We start from the raw sequence: 17,779 nt of genomic DNA, 5'->3' as shown, positions 1-17,779 counted from the left end.
TCATGCACATGTTCTCTATATAAATAAATAAGTCTTTAAAAATACACATATCAAAAATATATCTATACCGATGTCTCAGTGAATCAGTCTGTTTAAGCACTTATCAGGGCTTCCAAACAGTTATCTATTTTGCTCTGGTTGATCTTGCTTGCCGCCATTAATGGCCAGATGGAGCTCTCATTCTCTCAATTATAACTTGTAAACCATTGATTCCCAATCTTTTTAAAGTTACCATTGCTTATTTGACTTTATAAAACTTGTTCCTTTTTTTCTCCCTGAAGGAAAATAAAAGCTTTATAACATTTTTTTTAATAAAACAAAGCAAAAATAAAGGTCCTGGTAGTTTTGGGTTTTTTTTTTTAATTGTTTCTCAGGGAACCTGGCTGGCTTAGTCAGTGGAGCATGTGACTCTTGATCTCCAAATTGTGAGTTTGAGCCCCAGGTTGGTATAGAGAGGATTTAAAAATGAAATCTTAGCAATCAATGTGATTGATCATATCAGCAAGAGAAAAAACAGGAACCATATGATCCTCTCAATAGATGCAGAGAAAGCATTTGACAAAATACAGCATCCATTCCTGGTCAAAACACTTCAGAGTGCAGGGATAGGGGGAACATTCCAGCATCTTAAAAGCCATCTACAAAAAGCCCACAGCAAATATCATTCTCAATGGGGAAACACTGGGAGCATTTCCCCTAAGATCAGGAACAAGACAGGGATGTCCACTCTCACCACTGCTATTCAACATAGTACTAGAAGTCCTAGCCTCAGCAATCAGGCAACAAAAAGAAATAAAAGGCATTCAAATTGGCAAAGAAGAAGTCAAACTCTCCCTCTTTGCAGATGACATGATACTCTACATAGAAAACCCAAAAGCCTCCACCCCAAGATTGCTAGAACTCATACAGCAATTTGGCAGTGTGGCAGGATAAAAATCAATGCCCAGAAGTCAGTGGCATTTCTATACACTAACAATGAGACTGAAGAAAGAGAAATTAAGAAGAGAAATTTACAATTGCACCCAAAAGCATAAGATACCTAGGAATAAACCTAACCAAAGAGGTAAAGGATCTATACCCTAAAAACTACAGAACACTTCTGAAAGAAATTGAGGAAGACACAAAGAGATGGAAAAATATTCCATGCTCATGGATTGGAAGAATTAATATTGTGAAAATGTCAATGCTACCCAGGGCAATTTACACATTTAATGCAATCCCTATCAAAGTACCAGGGACTTTCTTCAGAGAGTTGGAACAAATCATCTTAAGATTTGTGTGGAATCAGAAAAGACCCCAAATAGGGGAATATTAAAAAATAAAACCAGAGCTGGGGGCATCACAATGCCAGATTTCACATTGTACTACAAAGCTGTGGTCATCAAGACACTGGCACAAAAACAGACACATAGATCAATGGAACAGAATAGAGAATCCAGAAGTGGACCCTCAACTTTATGGTCAACTAATATTCGACAAAGGAGGAAAGACTATCCACTGGAAGAAAGACAGTCTCTTCAATAAATGGTGCTGGGAAAATTGGACATCCACATGCAGAAGAATGAAACTAGACCACTCTCTTGCACCATACACAAAGATAAACTCAAAATGGATGAAAGATCTAAATGTGGGACAAGATTCTATAAAAATCCTAGAGGAGAACACAGGCAACACCCTTTTTGAACTTGGCCACAGCAACTTCTTGCAAGATACATCCACAAAGGCAAAAGAAACAAAAGCAAAAATGAACTATTGGGACTTCATCAAGATAAGAAGCTTTTGCACAGCAAAAGAAACAATCAACAAAACTAAAAGACAACCTACAGAACAGGAAAAGATATTTGCAAATGACCTATCAGATAAAGGGCTAGTATCCAAGATCTATAAAGAACTTATTAAACTCAACAGCAAAGAAAGAAACAATCCAATCATGAAATGGGCAAAAGACATGAACAGAAATTTCACAGAGGAAGACATAGACATGGCCAACAAGCCCATGAGAAAATGCTCCACATCACTGGCCATCAGGGAAATACAAATCAAAACCACAATGAGATACCACCTCACACCAGTGAGAATGGGGGAAATTAACAAGGCAGGAAACCACAAATGTTGGAGAGGATGCGGAGAAAAGGGAACCCTCTTACACTGTTGGTGGGAATGTGAACTGGTGCAGCCACTCTGGAAAACTGTGTGGAGGTTCCTCAAAGAGTTTAAAATAGATCTGCCCTACGACCCAGCAATTGCACTGCTGGGGATTTACCCTGAAGATACAGATGCAGTGAAACGCCAGGACACCTGCACCCCGATGTTTATAGCAGCAATGTCCACAATAGCCAAACTGTGGAAGGAGCCTCGGTGTCCATGGAAAGATGAATGGATAAAGAAGATGTGGTCTATGTATACAATGGGATATTACTCAGCCATTAGAAACGACAAATACCCACCATTTGCTTCGACGTGGATGGAACTGGAGGGTATTATGCTGAGTGAAAGAAGTCAATCGGAGAAGGACAAACACTATATGGTCTCATTCATTTGGGGAATATAAAAAATAGTGAAAGGGAATAAAGGGGAAAGGAGAAAAAATGAGTGGGAAATATCAGAAAGGGAGACAGAACATGAGAGACTCCTAACTCTGGGAAACGAAAGGGAGGTGGGCAGGGGGTGGGGATGACTGGGTGACGGGCACTGAGGGGGGCACTTGATGGGATGAGCATTGGGTGTTATGCTATATGTTGGCAAATTGAACTACAATAAAAAAATTTTAAATAATAAATAATAAATAAATAAAATCTTCAAAAAATTGTTTTTCACATTAATAGGAATACAAAAATACTCATCATTCAATATGGTGAATTTAACAATGTTAGGCATCTAATCAAAAACTACTAACTGCACAAAGGAATAGGAAAATCATTCTTAACAAAGAGAATGATCAATCAAAATAAACTGACCCAGAACTGATAGCCCCCAACATTATAATTAACAGAAGAAACATAAAAATATAATTGTATTATATGTATTCAAAATTTAAGTGGACACATGAGACATACTTCTCAAAGACTCTTATAAAACTTATAGACAATATAAGATAATAATATGGTTTCAGCTCAGGCCATGATCTCAGAGAAATAGAACAGAACAGAGAGCTCAAAAATAAGCCCATACATATTTGGTCAACTAATTTATGACAAAGGAGCCAAGAATATACAATGGGGAAAAGTCAGTCTCTCCAATCAATGGTGCTGGGAAAATTGGACAGCTACAAGCAAAATAATAAAATTGAACCCTAGTCTTACACCATATACAAAAATCAACTCAAAATCAATTGAAGACTTAAATTTCAGACCTGGGGCAGCCTGGGTGGCTCAGCGGTTTAGTGCCGCCTTGGCCCAGGGTGTGATCCTGGAGACCCAGGATCAAGTCCCACATCGGGCTCTCTACGTGGAGCCTGCTTCTCCCTCTACCTGTGTCTCTGCCTCTCTCTCTCTTTCTCTCTCTCTCTCTCTCTCTCTGTGTCTCTCATGAGTAAATAAATAAAATCTTAATATATATATATATATAATAAATAAGTAAATCTCAGACCTGAAACTATAAAACTCCTAGAAGAAAACAGGCAAACTCCTTGACATTCGTCTTGGTGATGAGTTTTGGATTTGATACCAAAAACAACAAAAGCAAAAATAAATAAATAAATGGGATTACAATAAACCAAAAAGCTTGTGCATTGTTGATAGGAATGTAAATTGGTGCAACCACTATAGAAAACAGTATGGAGGGGGCGCCTAGGGGACTCCATCAGTTAAGTGTCTGCCTTTGGCTTGGGTCACGATCCCATAGTCCTGAGATTGGGCCCCACATCAGGCTCCATGCTGAGTGTGGAGTTTGCTTCTCTTTCTTGCTCTGCCCCTCCCCGTTTGTGCTCATGCACTCTCTCTCTCTCTGTGTCTCTCTGTGTTTATTTTTTTTATAAAAAAATAAAATCTTTAAGAAAACAGTATGGAGGTTCCTCAAAAAATTAAAAATGGCAATGCCATATGATCCAGCAATTTCACTTCTGGTTATATATCCAAAGTAAATGTAAACAGGATATGTAAAAAGAGATATTTCCACCCCCATGTTCACTGAAGCATTACTCAACAACCATCAAGATATGGAAACAACCTAAGTGTCCATCAAGGGATGCATGGATAAAGATGTGCACACACACACACAATGGATAAAGATGTGTACACACACACATACCTGTACACAATGGAATGTCCTTAAGCCATAAGAAATTCTGACATTTGTGACATCATGGAACTCGATGACACTACACTAAGTGAAATAAGCCAGACAAAAAGAAATACTACGTGATATCACTTATATGTGAAATAAAAAAATAATAACCAAAAAAAAAGTCAAGTTTATAGAAACAGAATAGAAAAGTGGTTGCCACGGGAAGGCAATAGAAGGGTTGGCAAAAGGGTATAAGCTTTCAGCTATAGGATGAATAGGTACTGAGGAACTAATGCATAATATGGTGACTACAGTTGATAATACTGTGTTATATGATTGAAATTTGCTAAGAGTAGAACTTAAATGTTTACATAAACACACAAAAAGATGAATATGTGATTTGATGGGTATGGTAATTAACTAAATGGGAGAAACCCTTTCATTACAATGTATATAATATCAAACCATCACTTAAATATCTTACCATTTTATTTGTCAATTATACCTTAATAAAGCTGAAAAAAGTAAAATACCAACCAATATCTAAACAATTCCTTAAAAAAAACTTCTATAGATAAAAACTACATTATCTGAAATAAAAAATAGATGAGACAGAATGGCAAAATAGGTATTGCAAAAGAAAATATTAGTGAATTTGAAGATATAGCAATAGAAGCTATTAAAAAGGAAACAGAAAGAGAATAAAAATTTAAACACATAAAATCTTCAGTGAGCTGTGGGTCAACGTCAAGCAGCCTCATACACACATAATTAGAATCCCCCAAGAGTGGAGGCATGGGGACATAAAAAATATATATTTGAAGAAATAATGGCTGAAATTTTTCCAAATTGTACAGAAAACTATAAAGCCACAGATACAAGAAGCTCTATGTACCCCAATACATGCAGCATGAAGACTACACCCAAGCACATCATATTCATGTGCTCAAAACTGGTGATAAAGAGAAAGTCAATTGGAGAAAAGAAAAGACAATACAAGACTGCAACTAAAGCAGAGTGTTTAAGTAGCTCAGTCGATTAAGCATTTCCCTTCAGCTCAGGTTGTGATCCCAGGGTCCTGGGATCAAGTCCTGCATTAGGCTCCCTGCTCAGTCAGGATCCTCCCTTCTCTCTCTCCCTCTGTGCTTGCTCTCTCTCTCTCTCTCTCAAATACATAAATACATACATAAATTTATTTATATAAATAATCTTTAAAAAAAGAACCTCAATCAAAGCTTAACACCTCTTACAAAAATTAACTCAAATGCATCAATTCAAATGTAAAATTACGAAATTTTAGAAAAGAAAAAAATAGGAGAAAATCTTGAAGACCTTAGATAAGGAAAAGAGCTTAGACTTGACATTAAAAATATGATCTAAAAAAAGGAAGACTTGACAAATTGGACCTCTTAAAAACTAAAATCTTTTGCTCTGTGAAAAGCCCTGTCAAGAAAACAAAAACACAAATTATAGACTGGAACAAAATGTTCACAAACCACATACCTACCAAAGGACTTGGTGTCTAGAATGCATAAATAATTCTCAAAACCTAATAGCACCAAAGCAAATAATACAATTAGAAAGTGGGCTGAGGACATGTCAATGAAGAGAATAAACAGGTGGCAAGTAAGCAAATGACCCAATGTCAAACATCAGCAACTAGAGAAATGTACATTAAAACCCCAAAATAGGGGCACCTGGGTGCTCAGTAGGTTAAGCGTCTGACTCTTGGTTTCAGCTCAGGCCATGATCTCAGGGTCATGAGATGGAGCCCCAAGTCAGGCTCCATATCCAGTGGGGAGTCTGCTTAAGATTCTCTCTCTCTCCTTCTTCCCCTCTCTCCACTCATGCTCTCTCTCTCTCTCTCTCTCTATCTCTCTCTCTCTCTCTCAGATGCATGAATAAAATAAATCTTTAAAAACAATCCATAAAGTAAAAAATCCCAATGCTGGCAAGAATGTGAAAAAACTGGATCAACCATAGACTGCTGGTAGGAATACAAAAGGTTATAGCCACTCTGGAAAATAATTTGGCATTTTCTTCTAAAACTAAAAATGCACTTACCATGCAACCCAGCATTAGCACTCTTGGCTATTTATCCCAGCCAAACAAAAACCTACAACACTCAAAAACCTATACATGAATGTCCACAGCAACTTTACTTGTAATAGCCAAAAACTAGACTTGACACAAATATCCTTTGACATGTAAATGATTAAATAAATTGTACATCCAAACCACGGAATACTAGTGAACAATTAAAAGGAAACAACTGTTCATGCAATGAAACCTTGGACTGGTCTCAAGGGAGAGCAAAAGACTATATACTGCATAATACTATGTAAAATATTCCATTTATATAATGCTCTTAGAACAACTATAATATGAAAATGGAGAACAGGTTAGTGATTGCCAGATGTCATGGATAAGAGGAAGGGGGACAGATTGACTATAAGGTACAAGGGAGCCTTGTGATAATAAAAGATACTATATCTCACTTGTGGTGACAATTACACAAAGCCACACAAGAAGTAAAATTGCACAAATACATATACACACATGTACATAAATGAATACATGTATAGCTGATGAAATCTGAATAAACTCTGAGTTGTACCAATGCCAGTTTCCTGGTTTTGATACCGTCCTATAGCTATACAAGAGATCAAAACCAAAGGAGACGGGGTAAAGGTACACAGGACCTTCCCATACATTTCTCTGCAAATTCCTGTGAATCTATAATTATTTCAAAATAAAAAGTCAAAAAGAAATTCACTGTTTAACATAAAAACAATAATATAGCCTAGGCTTTATAGCAAATATATAAGAAAAACATATGAGAGCAATGGCATAAAAACGAGGAGAAAAGTGTAGGTATACAGTATAAGCTCTTACACTACACTTAGAGTTGCCTAATATAACTTGAAGTCATGCTGATGAGTTAAAGATGATACTATAAACCCGACTGCAAACACTAAAAGAGCAGGGTGAAGAGCTATAACTAACAACCCATCATAGAAGATAAAAGGAAACACAGAAAATATTCCATCCAAAAGAAGGCAGCAAAAGAGGAAAGGGGGAATAAAGAATAGATGAGACTAATAGGAAACAAATATAAACGACAAAATTAAATCAAACCATATGAAGAACCTGTCTCCAACAGGAACAAAATACATTTAAGGGCACATGGAACATTTACCAGGATGGGCCATATTCTGGGCCATAAAATATGTCTCAATACATGTAAAAGCACCTAACTCACACAAAGTATGTTCTGTGGTCATAAGGAATTAAATTAGAAATCAATTAACAGAAAGATGTCTGGAAAAATCTTGAAATATTTGGAAATTATATAGCACACCTCTAAGTAACCCAGGGGTCAAAGAAGAAATCAAAAGGAAAATTAGAAAGTGCTTTTAACAAGATGAAAATGAAAATACAACATATCAGAGTTTGTGGGATTCTGATAAAGCAGTTCTTACAGGGAAATTTATAGCACTGATCACCTACCTATATTAGAATAGAAGAAAGGTCTCAAATCAGTAACCTTAGTTCCTACTGTATGAAACTAGAAAAAGATGAAGAAATGAAACCAAAGTAAGTAGAACACAAGAAATAATAAAGATCAAAGAGGAAATCAATGAAACAGAAAAACAACATACAACATACAACAAAATCAATGAAACCTAAAGGTCGCCCTTTGAGAATATCAGTAAAATTACTAAACGTCGAGCCAGACTGATCAGAAAAAAAGAGAGAAGATACAAATTAGCAATATCAGGAATGAGACAAGTAAGTAAAATCACTACAGACTCTACAGATACTAATAAGATAATAAGAGAATATTATGAACAACTTTATGCCTGTAAATTTGACAACTTAGATAAAGTGAACAACTGTTTGCAAGATGCAAATTACCAAAGCTCATTCAAGAAGAAATAAATAACTCGAATAGACCTATATCTATTAAAGACATCAAATTTATGGTTAAATTTTTCCCACAAAGCTCCTAGCCCAGATACCTTTACTGATGAATTCTACCAAACATTTAAGAAAAAGTAATACCATACTACACAGTTTTTCAGAAAGCTGAAGAGAGAATACTTCCCAATTCATTCTGAGCTAGCACTTCTCCGATACCAAAGCCAAAAACATTATAAAACAAGAAACTACATACCAATCATCATAAATATGGATACAAAAATTTTAAACACAATTTTTAGTAAATTGAATCCAACAATTGTTAAGAGGTTAATACATTATGACTAAGTATGGTTTATCCCAGGAATGCAGCCTCAGTTTAACGTTTGAAAATGAATGTAAGTCATTCAGCTAACAAGATATTAAGAAACACCATGTGATCATCTCACATGCAGAAAATGCATTTGATAAAATCCAACACCTTTTCATGGTAAAATGATTCAATGAACTAGGAATAGAAAGGCACTTCCTCAACCTGATAAAGAGCATCTATGAAAAGCCTATATAGCCAACATCATACTCAGTGGTGAGACACTGAACACTTTTCCCCAAGATCAGGAATAACACGAGGACATCTATTCTCATTATTTCTGTGCAATCAAGTGAGAAAAAGAAATAAAAGGCATCAATATTGGAAAGGAAAGTATAAAACTGCCTTTAGTCACAAACTATATGATCATCTAAGCAGAGAATGTGATGTAATCTACAAAAAAAGCTACTAGAACTAGTGAATATAGTAAGTTTGCAGAACACAAGATCAATATAACAAATCAGTTATACCCTATATACTACCAACACAAAATAAGAAGTTGAAATCTTTAACAATAATACTATTTACAACAATATCAAAAAAGTAAATTAGGGATAAATATGACAAAAAGTACACAAACAGGTACACTGAAAACTACAAAATATTGCCAAAGGAAATTTAAAAAGAGCTTTTTAAAAAGGGAGAGAAATATGCATTTTTCTTGAGTCAGAAAACTCAATATTGCTAAGACATTAGTTTTTCCCAAATTGTTCTACAGATTCAATGTAATCCCAGTAGAGATTCCTGTGGGATTTTCTGCATAAACTGGCAGGCTGATTTTTAAATTTGTATGAAAATATAAAGAGCTTAAAATAGCCAGAACAACTATTTAAAAAAAAAAATAACAAAGTTGGAGGACTCACACTACCTGACTTCAAGATTTATTTAAAGGCTATAGGAATCAAAAGTTTGATTTGTTGTAAATAAGCAAATAGATGAATGAGACAGAAGAGAGAACATAGAAATATATCTAAACATACACGGACAACCAGTTTTTGACAAAGGTATGAAGGCAGTCAGTGAAGCAAGGATGGTGCTGAATTGACTTGACACCCATATACAAAAACAATGAATTCCAGTTCATACCTGGCACCATACACAACATGGAGTAACAGACCTAAATGTATAGCCTAAAACTATACAACTTCTAGAAGAAAATATTGGAGAAAAATTTTCTGATGTTGGGGCCAGCAAAGATCACTTAGATATGACACCAAAACTTGATCCCTAAAAAGAAAAATTGATAAGGTGAACTTAATCAAATTTTAAAACTTAGCTCCTAAGAGAATGAAGACAACTTATAAGCTGAGAGAAACCAATGGGCAAAGCATGTATCTGATAAAGGATGTGTATTCACACTACTAAAGAACTCTGAAAAATTAATAACAAGAAAACAACACAATTTTTTAAATGGGCAAAAGATTTGAACAGAGAGTACACCAAGGAAGGTACATAGAGGGCAAATGAGCAAACAAAAAGATGTATCCAGGGAAATGCAAAGCCACAGTGAGATCCCACAACACACCTACTGAAACGGCTAAAATTGAAAAGACTGACCATCCCAAGTGTTGAGAAGGATTTGAAGGAACTGGAACCCCCACACTACCATCAGAAATGTAAAATGGTACAACCACTCTGTAAAACAGTTGGGCAGCTTTTCACAAAGCTAAGCAGAACACAGAGGATTTTTAGGGCCATGAAACTATTTTGAACGATACTGTAACGGTGGACACGTGTCATTATACACTTGTCAAAACCACAGAATGAACACTGTATGTCAACTAAACTCAAGTAAAATAAAAATTAAGGGGAAAAAAACATAGACTGTACGACACCAGGAGTGAATCCTAACATACACTACGGTTGGGTGAGCATGTGATTCCATGTCCATGAAATGTCCAGAAATGGCAATACAGAGAAACAGGAAGTACATCATTAGTGGTGAAGCACAACCCGGAGAGACTGGGGAGACTGGGGGGATGAAAAAGTTTCTTTTCAGACACACAGTTTCTTTCATGTTGAGTGTTCTAAACTCAAGAGAGTGGTGGCAGCTGCGTGACTCTCTAAACATACTAAAAAAAACCACCATGGAATTGTACACTTTCAGTGGGTGAATTTTGTGGCATGTTCATTAAAATATTGATAAATGTCTTAAAATTTAAAACTTGATAAGTGTTTTAAAAATTAAATGTTTTAAAAATTAAAGACTGAGTTGGACTCCAGTCCAACTGAGAGAATAAATTATTTATGTGATCATTTGGAAGACACATACATGTGAGGAAAACGTATATATTCAAAAACAAACATGTACATATACATTTATTAGTTTTCTTTTACTTGTGAATGCAAATTGGTGGTAACACAAGAAAAGCAGGAGTACCTTCTGTGTGGATATTTTTCTATAGAATATTGGCACGATTATCTTCCCATGGATAAAAGGGAGTAAAAGGGCTATGAAATCATCTTCTCTTCAAAATGTCTGATGACTCAGATAAGTCTGTACTAAACATCTTCTGTTCAAAATACACAATGAATAAGGATAAGAGTGTAAGTATAATAAGAATATCTGATTAGGGGGGAAAAAGTGAAGCATATTCCTACCATATGACCCAGCCACTCTACTCCTTGATAGATCCCCAAGTAGTTCAGAGTCCTGTACACAACTGCTTTCAACAGCTCTAAGAGCCAATCCCAGAAATTATCTAAACATGCATGAACAGCTGCATAGACATTGTGGTGCATCTACAACAATATCAATGGAATGTTATTCCACAATAAAAAGGAAAGAACTGATATATACAAAAGGATAGATGAATCTTAAAAAAAAAATTATGCTGAATGATACCAAACCAAAAACAAAAAACAAAAAGAATACATGCTATGCCATTCCATTTGCAAAAAATTTTAAGAATGCAAATAATCCATAGTGACATAGTGAAATGTGGGGGGTGATGGACACATTTACTGGATTGATCCTGGTTGAGTTTCTCAGATGTAAACACATGGCAAAACATCAAATTCACTACTTTGAATGTGTGCAGTTGAGTCTATGTCAGTAAAGTTATATGGGGTTTGGGGGGGGTTGTCTTTTAGAGAGAAATAAAGGGAGAGAGAGCACAGGATGGGCAGAGGGAGAGAGACTCTCCAGCAGACTCCTCAGCAGACTGAGGACAGAGTGTGACACAGGGCTCAATCTCACAACCCTGAGATCACGACTTGGGCTGAAACCAGGAGTCAGATGCTCAACTAACTGAGCCCCCCAGGCACCCCATCAATAAAGCTGTTTTTAACAAAAGGTGACCCCAGGATCAAGGAAGACCTGGGTCCTACAACTGGAACAAGCTCCAGCACCCCTGTGCAGGGAACACAAGTAAGCTTTTCCAGAGCCTAGGACCAGGGCTTTCTGCAAGCTCCAAATGCAACTTTACCAAGATGATCAGAGCAGCCTGCCCCTGCCCTTTGCACCCTCACACACCTCTTCCCCACTCACCCCCCATATTTAAACAGAAGCTGAGAGACACCTTGGCGCACTTATGAAAAGTCCAGCTCGGGGATCCCTGGGTAGCACAGCGGTTTGGCACCTGCCTTCGGCCCAGGGCGCGATCCTGGAGACCCCAGATCAAGTCCCGCATCGGGCTCCTGGTGCATGGAGCCTGCTTCTCCTTCTGCCTGTGTTTCTGCCTCTCTCTCTCTCTCTCTCATGAATAAATAAATAAAATATATTAAAAAAGAAAAAAGAAAAGTCCAGCTCTACCCCAGCCCCATGGTGAGAACATTTATATAATTCAATAGTTCTCTGAACAATAACGCACACAGATCTATTTTTCTACGTACACAGAGTCCTACCAGAGATTCGAGTGGTGTGATTCTGTTCTTTATTAGAGCAACCTGCTTCCATGCCATAGTGGGCATCACTGAGGGTCCCTGCATCTGTTAAATGAAGTTTGGCTTCGTGTAACAGGAAACTCCACCACTGACGTATATGGCTTTACTCTTCCACTTTACTGGAGACTAGAGGTAAAGAGTGGAGAGCTGTGTGGCAGCTCTGCAAAGTCTTCAGGGTCTCAGCCTCCTGCTGTCTCCGCAGGCACATGGCCTCCATCCCCACAGTTACATGATGTCTGCTAGGGAACTGTGATCCAGCCAGCAGGAGCGGGAAGGAGAAGAGGCAAAGGGAGGAGCTCTGATTGTCCCACAAGGCAACAGTGGTGCTGCTCAAAGGAGGAAGAGGGCAATGAGCAGCGGGTCAGGTGCCCGGCTATTTGGAGTCAAAAAGATGGTGGTCACTGGAACCAATCCTGGGATGGCACACATGCTATCTTGTACCCTCAAGGGTGTACCCTAAAAGAACCAATCCCTGGAGTTGAAACATGTCCTCTGGGTCAAAGGACCAACAATTGAGCATGTTGCTACAATTTTCTCCCCCTGAAGAATGGGTGCCAAGGAGCTCCACAGCCGTGTTCAGTCCCATCCTTCAGGGCAAGGGTGGGAAGGCGCTCCCCTCTGTGTGGATCCAGCTGAGGCTCTGGCCCTGATAACCCTGCCCATTGCTCCAGGCTACTCAGCACCCGGGGTTTGTGGGCTGCCAGTGGAGAGCTGGGTTCAGGGGCACAGTCAAGCAAGGGTGTCTGCTGTCCCAGAGCACACACGCCAACAGTGGTGGTGCTCAACCAGTCTTAAAGGGTAAGTATGTCATCACCCAGGGCCTGCTGACTGGGGAAGTACATGCTGGGATCAGACAGCAGAAGGCATCAGGAGGTGCTGGTTCTCAGCAGACTTGGCTCCCACGCCGGCCAGCCACAGGCCACAACCACCTGGGGCCTGCTCCCTGAGCTGGAACCCATGGGGGCATCTGGGAGGCACCAGGGACCTGAGTGAGGGCGTGGCTCGTCCCCTGGAACCCCTGCACTGAGCTCACCCCTGGGGGCCAGGCACCTGCTCCAGGACCAGCTCCCACCCGGTGGGGCCACCATCATGATCAAAGTCAGAGTGGATCCGGCCACACCATGCTCACTCGAAGTGTGTGAACACAGGAGAAGGGGCTGGGGTCCCCGGGAACACCCCACCCTCCAGGTCTCCTGCCCCAGTGGTACTTCAGTGACAAGTAATAAACTAATACATTCCTTTTCATTTAAAACAGATTTCAGAGAGAAGTAAAAGGTATAAAGAAAAAGAAGTCCCCTCTTCCCCAGACTGGAGGCGCTCCTTACACAGTTCTGGGACATCTTTGCATATATTTTCTGTCCAAATGTATTTGCCAGGGAACGTTACTTATAAATACTTCAATTAAAAACAACTAACGTCTGAACTACCTCTTGCATTGTTGACATTAAAAGTAGGGAAGGATCCAAGCCACAGGGAGCCGCTGGCCCAGGTGCAGTCTCCAGTATGGCCACCAGGTGTCAGAACCACCAACGGAATTCCCACACTTGGACTGGGAAGCTTCAGGAACAGTCTCGCTGGGAATGGCACCAAGACGCCCACCTGGCATCCTTTGGCCCTTTGGCCCAATATTTCGTCTCCTACGAAGGAAGGGAGGGGGGAGTAAGGATTGCTGCAAAAGCCAATTAACTTCTCAGAGCACAGATTCCCATTCAGTTGGGTAGCCTTGGATCCTTCCAGAAGCTGCTGAAACACTGTGGGATTCCCTTGGGAAGCATGAGGCGGGCCTCCCACAGCTGTGAGGCACTTCTAGAAGCCAGGGCCACCTCCCCACCTAGCTGGAGAGCTGAGAAGGGTGAGCTCAGAGGAGTATACACAGGGGAGGGATCGGCCACAGCCATCCTGGTCTGTACGCGGCCCTCCTCCGATCGATTTAGCCTCAGGTCATGGCCTCTGGGTCACTGCCACTTGAGCCCCTCACCGTGCTGGCCTGGCCTTGTCTGGAGCCACTGACCTAGGAAACCGTCGCCCTGCTGGAGCAGACCTCAGGCATGGGGGTGGAAACACTGCTCCTCCTGCAGTATACCTGCCACCACACTCAGGGACAGTGGACTCGCTGCAAGGGGCTCCAGGCAGGGCCCCCGCAAGCCTCACCCTGTAACTCCTGATCACTAGAGGGGTGTGGAAGCAGGTACAACACTAATGGGGTCAAGGGGCACAGTGACCATGGCTGCAGAGGGATAGACTCCTCCCCAAGAGGGCACCGTTGCAGAGTGTCCAAGGGACGGATGGGGTCCTTGTCACATGTGCCAGCTAGCATGAGTATGGGCTGCTTCCTGGGCCATATCCCATTTCTGGCCAGGGGTCCAGGGAAGGGTTCCCACAGGGTCTAGTCCCACTGCTCAGGGATGGAGCTTTCCTACGTAGAATAGTGCCACATGTGGGAGCAGGTGGGAGGCGGGGTACAGAGAGGGAGGGGTAGGAAGGGTTCAATGCTCCCAGACGATGTTCTCGATATCCAGGTATGACCCCAGATTTGTGATTTCCATGCATTCTGACAGGCAGGTGAAGGCGACTTTTTTCTGTGTTTTGAATGACCTCATCCACTAAACTGGTACATCCTACACAGGTCACAGGAAGCAACAGTAATTATTTAACTCACTGTACACCTTACATTCACATATATCACTTAAAATAATACACCTGTGCTGCCATACACACAATAAAAATGGCAATTATCATCAAAACATAGGTAGCATTTATATTCAGATATGACTGTGTGTGTTGATACTCCATGTTTCAAGCACAATATACAAGCCAAATGCTTTATTTAAAAAGAAAGAAGGATAAAACAATGTCTATATTGGGACCCACATTCATTTACCATGACTGGTATAACAGCCGTTGCTTTGATGTGGCCAACACTGGTCTGGCCATTGAGGAGTTTTTCCATTACCCTATGACATATGATATAAGAGGTATGGTACTGAAAGAATCTCTATAATGCTGACCAGACCACCCCCTTGATCATGGCAAAGGGAGCAGTCTCTCTGAGCCAAGGGAAGGGGCCTTTGCACAGCCCCCTAATCTGCTCTGGGTCCGTCTACCTCAAGGAAGCCAGGTTAATGAGGCCTCCCCTCCAGGCACTGTAACTCGGTAACTCCTGGATAATCCTGGTAAGTCAAAGAGCCTCCCAGGCCCCTGATAAGTCTAGCTATTAATCACTCATTCTACTTGGTCGGGCCACTCACGTGACAAGGTTACACAAGGCTCAGACAGACTCCACTGGTCAAGGTGTATCTTGAGATCCCCAAGCTTCCAAGTCTCTGGGAAAAAAGTAACCAATGGAGTCTCAGGGGTGGGAAGGGATGGGGTTCAGGCCCCCACCCGCATCGCTGAATCAAATACCTGCTTACGACACACACCCTCCAGGTCAATCATGCTTTGGGGGTGAGTCAGGGAGGAGGTGGGCGGTTGTGCTCAGTTTTGCCAGGTGTCTGGTACCCTAATGACCATGACTCCTCCCTCTACTTAATCGTTCCTTTACAGAGTCTCCACCTCCAAGCCCTGTACTCAGCCTGGTGTCCCCGAGGCTGTTCCCCTTCCATAAAGCAGGTAAGGAAATCATCCACATGAACACACAAAAACAGATGACTTCCTGAATCACACCTGAGCTTGGGTGCAGTTTGGGTGCAGAGTAAGGCCAAGCTACAAGCTCAGGTCACTGACTATAATTATCCCTCCCATAAGGGCAGCCATCCTTACCTGTAGCCAAGCAGCTTCTGAGGCCATGACAAATAGCCGTGCCGGTCGAAACCCCAGAGGAAGCATTCCTCAGCATGTCTCCCGGCCCAAGCGTCAGGGACGGGCACCAGAAGAGTCAACAGTCTAAACCAATAGAAACAAGAGAGAACTGGTTCTCCTGCTCTCTAGATGGCTCATGACATTTCAATTATGTGCAGCACAATATAGCTGAATTATTTTTAACCTTTATGGAGCCTCCGCTTCACAAAAGAAATATTAGTTGGTGGAGTTCAAGGACAGTGGAGGCAGAGACCAGAAAGAAGGTCACGAGCAGGAGTGAGCCCGTCAGCGGCCCTGCGTACAGGATAGGTAAAGCATGCCACCTTTTGTTCAGGGAATCATAAGTGTGGTGCGTTCTGGGTGTTGCTTATTTGCAATTTATTTCTCCAAGTAATACAGTGTATGTCTTTGAGGCAACATCAGTGTCTCATCAGCAAATGGCAGAGGAGCCCTCAGCTCTGACTCCCCCAGTAGCTCTGCTGCCAGGATGGACAGTGGAACGGATGGAGCTAATTCTGCCGAAAGTCTATGTGAAGAGTTCCCAAAGCACAGTCTTTTGAACAAGTTCACTCATGATCTAAACAAACTAATCTTCCTTTTAGTAGCTCTGCTGTGGGGTGAGGGGAGAGAAGGGTCCCATGTCCTCTTCTTGTTCCACTTTCTCCATGAAAATCTCCTTTCAAAACTTGTCAAAGATACACTGCAACCTCCCAGTGAAAAGACATACCCAAAGCTCCTCTGATTACAATGGTATCAAGAGTTGTAACTTCCAATGCCTACAGGTGCCAATAGGTCTGTCCCATAAGATCATCTTGAACTGTATTCTTCTGGCCCTGAAACACTTTAATTTTGGAATACCCATTTGTCTTGAAATACAGCCCATGTCTGACAGAGACATGGATATGAGAGTTCACTTAGTTCCTAATTCTACTATCAGAGATATGACACCACAAGTTTGACCCTAAATGGCAGCTGGCCATCAACTTTGACATTCGGGAGGATGCAGAGAGCAATGCACACCAAGCTGAGCTGGAACGCACATCACCTGAATAAAAGCAGAAGCCACCATTAACGCCAACCATTAAAAAAAAAAAAAAAAAAAAAAAAAACGCCAACCATTAGTCTTGCAGAAGCATGGGCTCAGCACTTTGCAAAGAAACCAGAAATCCAGATCCTTGCATGTAATCTCCCAGTGTTTAAATATGGACTATTAGCTTAAAAAAAATGACCAATCTCAGGTCCCCAGTTTGCTACCTCCCCTTTAATGACAAAGGCAGTCATTAAACAGACTGGGAACAGACCTGCCCTAGAAGTCAGGAACATGAGGCTATTAGACCTTGATCCAACCGCTAGGCAAGACACCTGGCCATTGTAGGTTTCTGACACCTTGAGGTCCAAATTTCTTTTGATACTGAATTATGATACTGTACAGTTACATAAGTTTTCTAGATGGTCAATTTCCACAAGAATCACCAGGAACATAATTAAATGAGAAACACCCACAAAGAGATCAGTGTATCACACAGCAGGGTCTATGGCGTCACAGGTCGAGATGTGGCGTTGGTGTGGCCAAGCCAC

General features: G+C 40.7%; 1 protein-coding gene across 1 annotated transcript in view; it reads right to left on the bottom strand.

Annotated features, from left to right (window-relative positions):
* Positions 1–17,779, bottom strand: part of CNIH3 (cornichon family AMPA receptor auxiliary protein 3) — a 215,471-nt gene that overhangs the window by 190,085 nt on the left and 7,607 nt on the right. The window contains exons 2-4 of the mRNA XM_072732665.1: positions 16,163–16,285; positions 15,649–15,723; positions 13,828–14,037 (exon numbers count right to left, since the gene is read on the bottom strand). Of these exons, the coding sequence (XP_072588766.1) occupies positions 13,828–13,845 (18 nt within the window). The 5' untranslated portion in view covers positions 13,846–14,037; positions 15,649–15,723; positions 16,163–16,285. The remainder of the gene's footprint in view (positions 1–13,827; positions 14,038–15,648; positions 15,724–16,162; positions 16,286–17,779) is intronic.

Source organism: Vulpes vulpes, chromosome 13, assembly GCF_048418805.1.
Source record: "Vulpes vulpes isolate BD-2025 chromosome 13, VulVul3, whole genome shotgun sequence".
In the NCBI taxonomy this organism is placed as follows: Eukaryota; Metazoa; Chordata; class Mammalia; order Carnivora; family Canidae; genus Vulpes; species Vulpes vulpes.
This window is presented reverse-complemented; position numbering and strand designations above follow the sequence as displayed.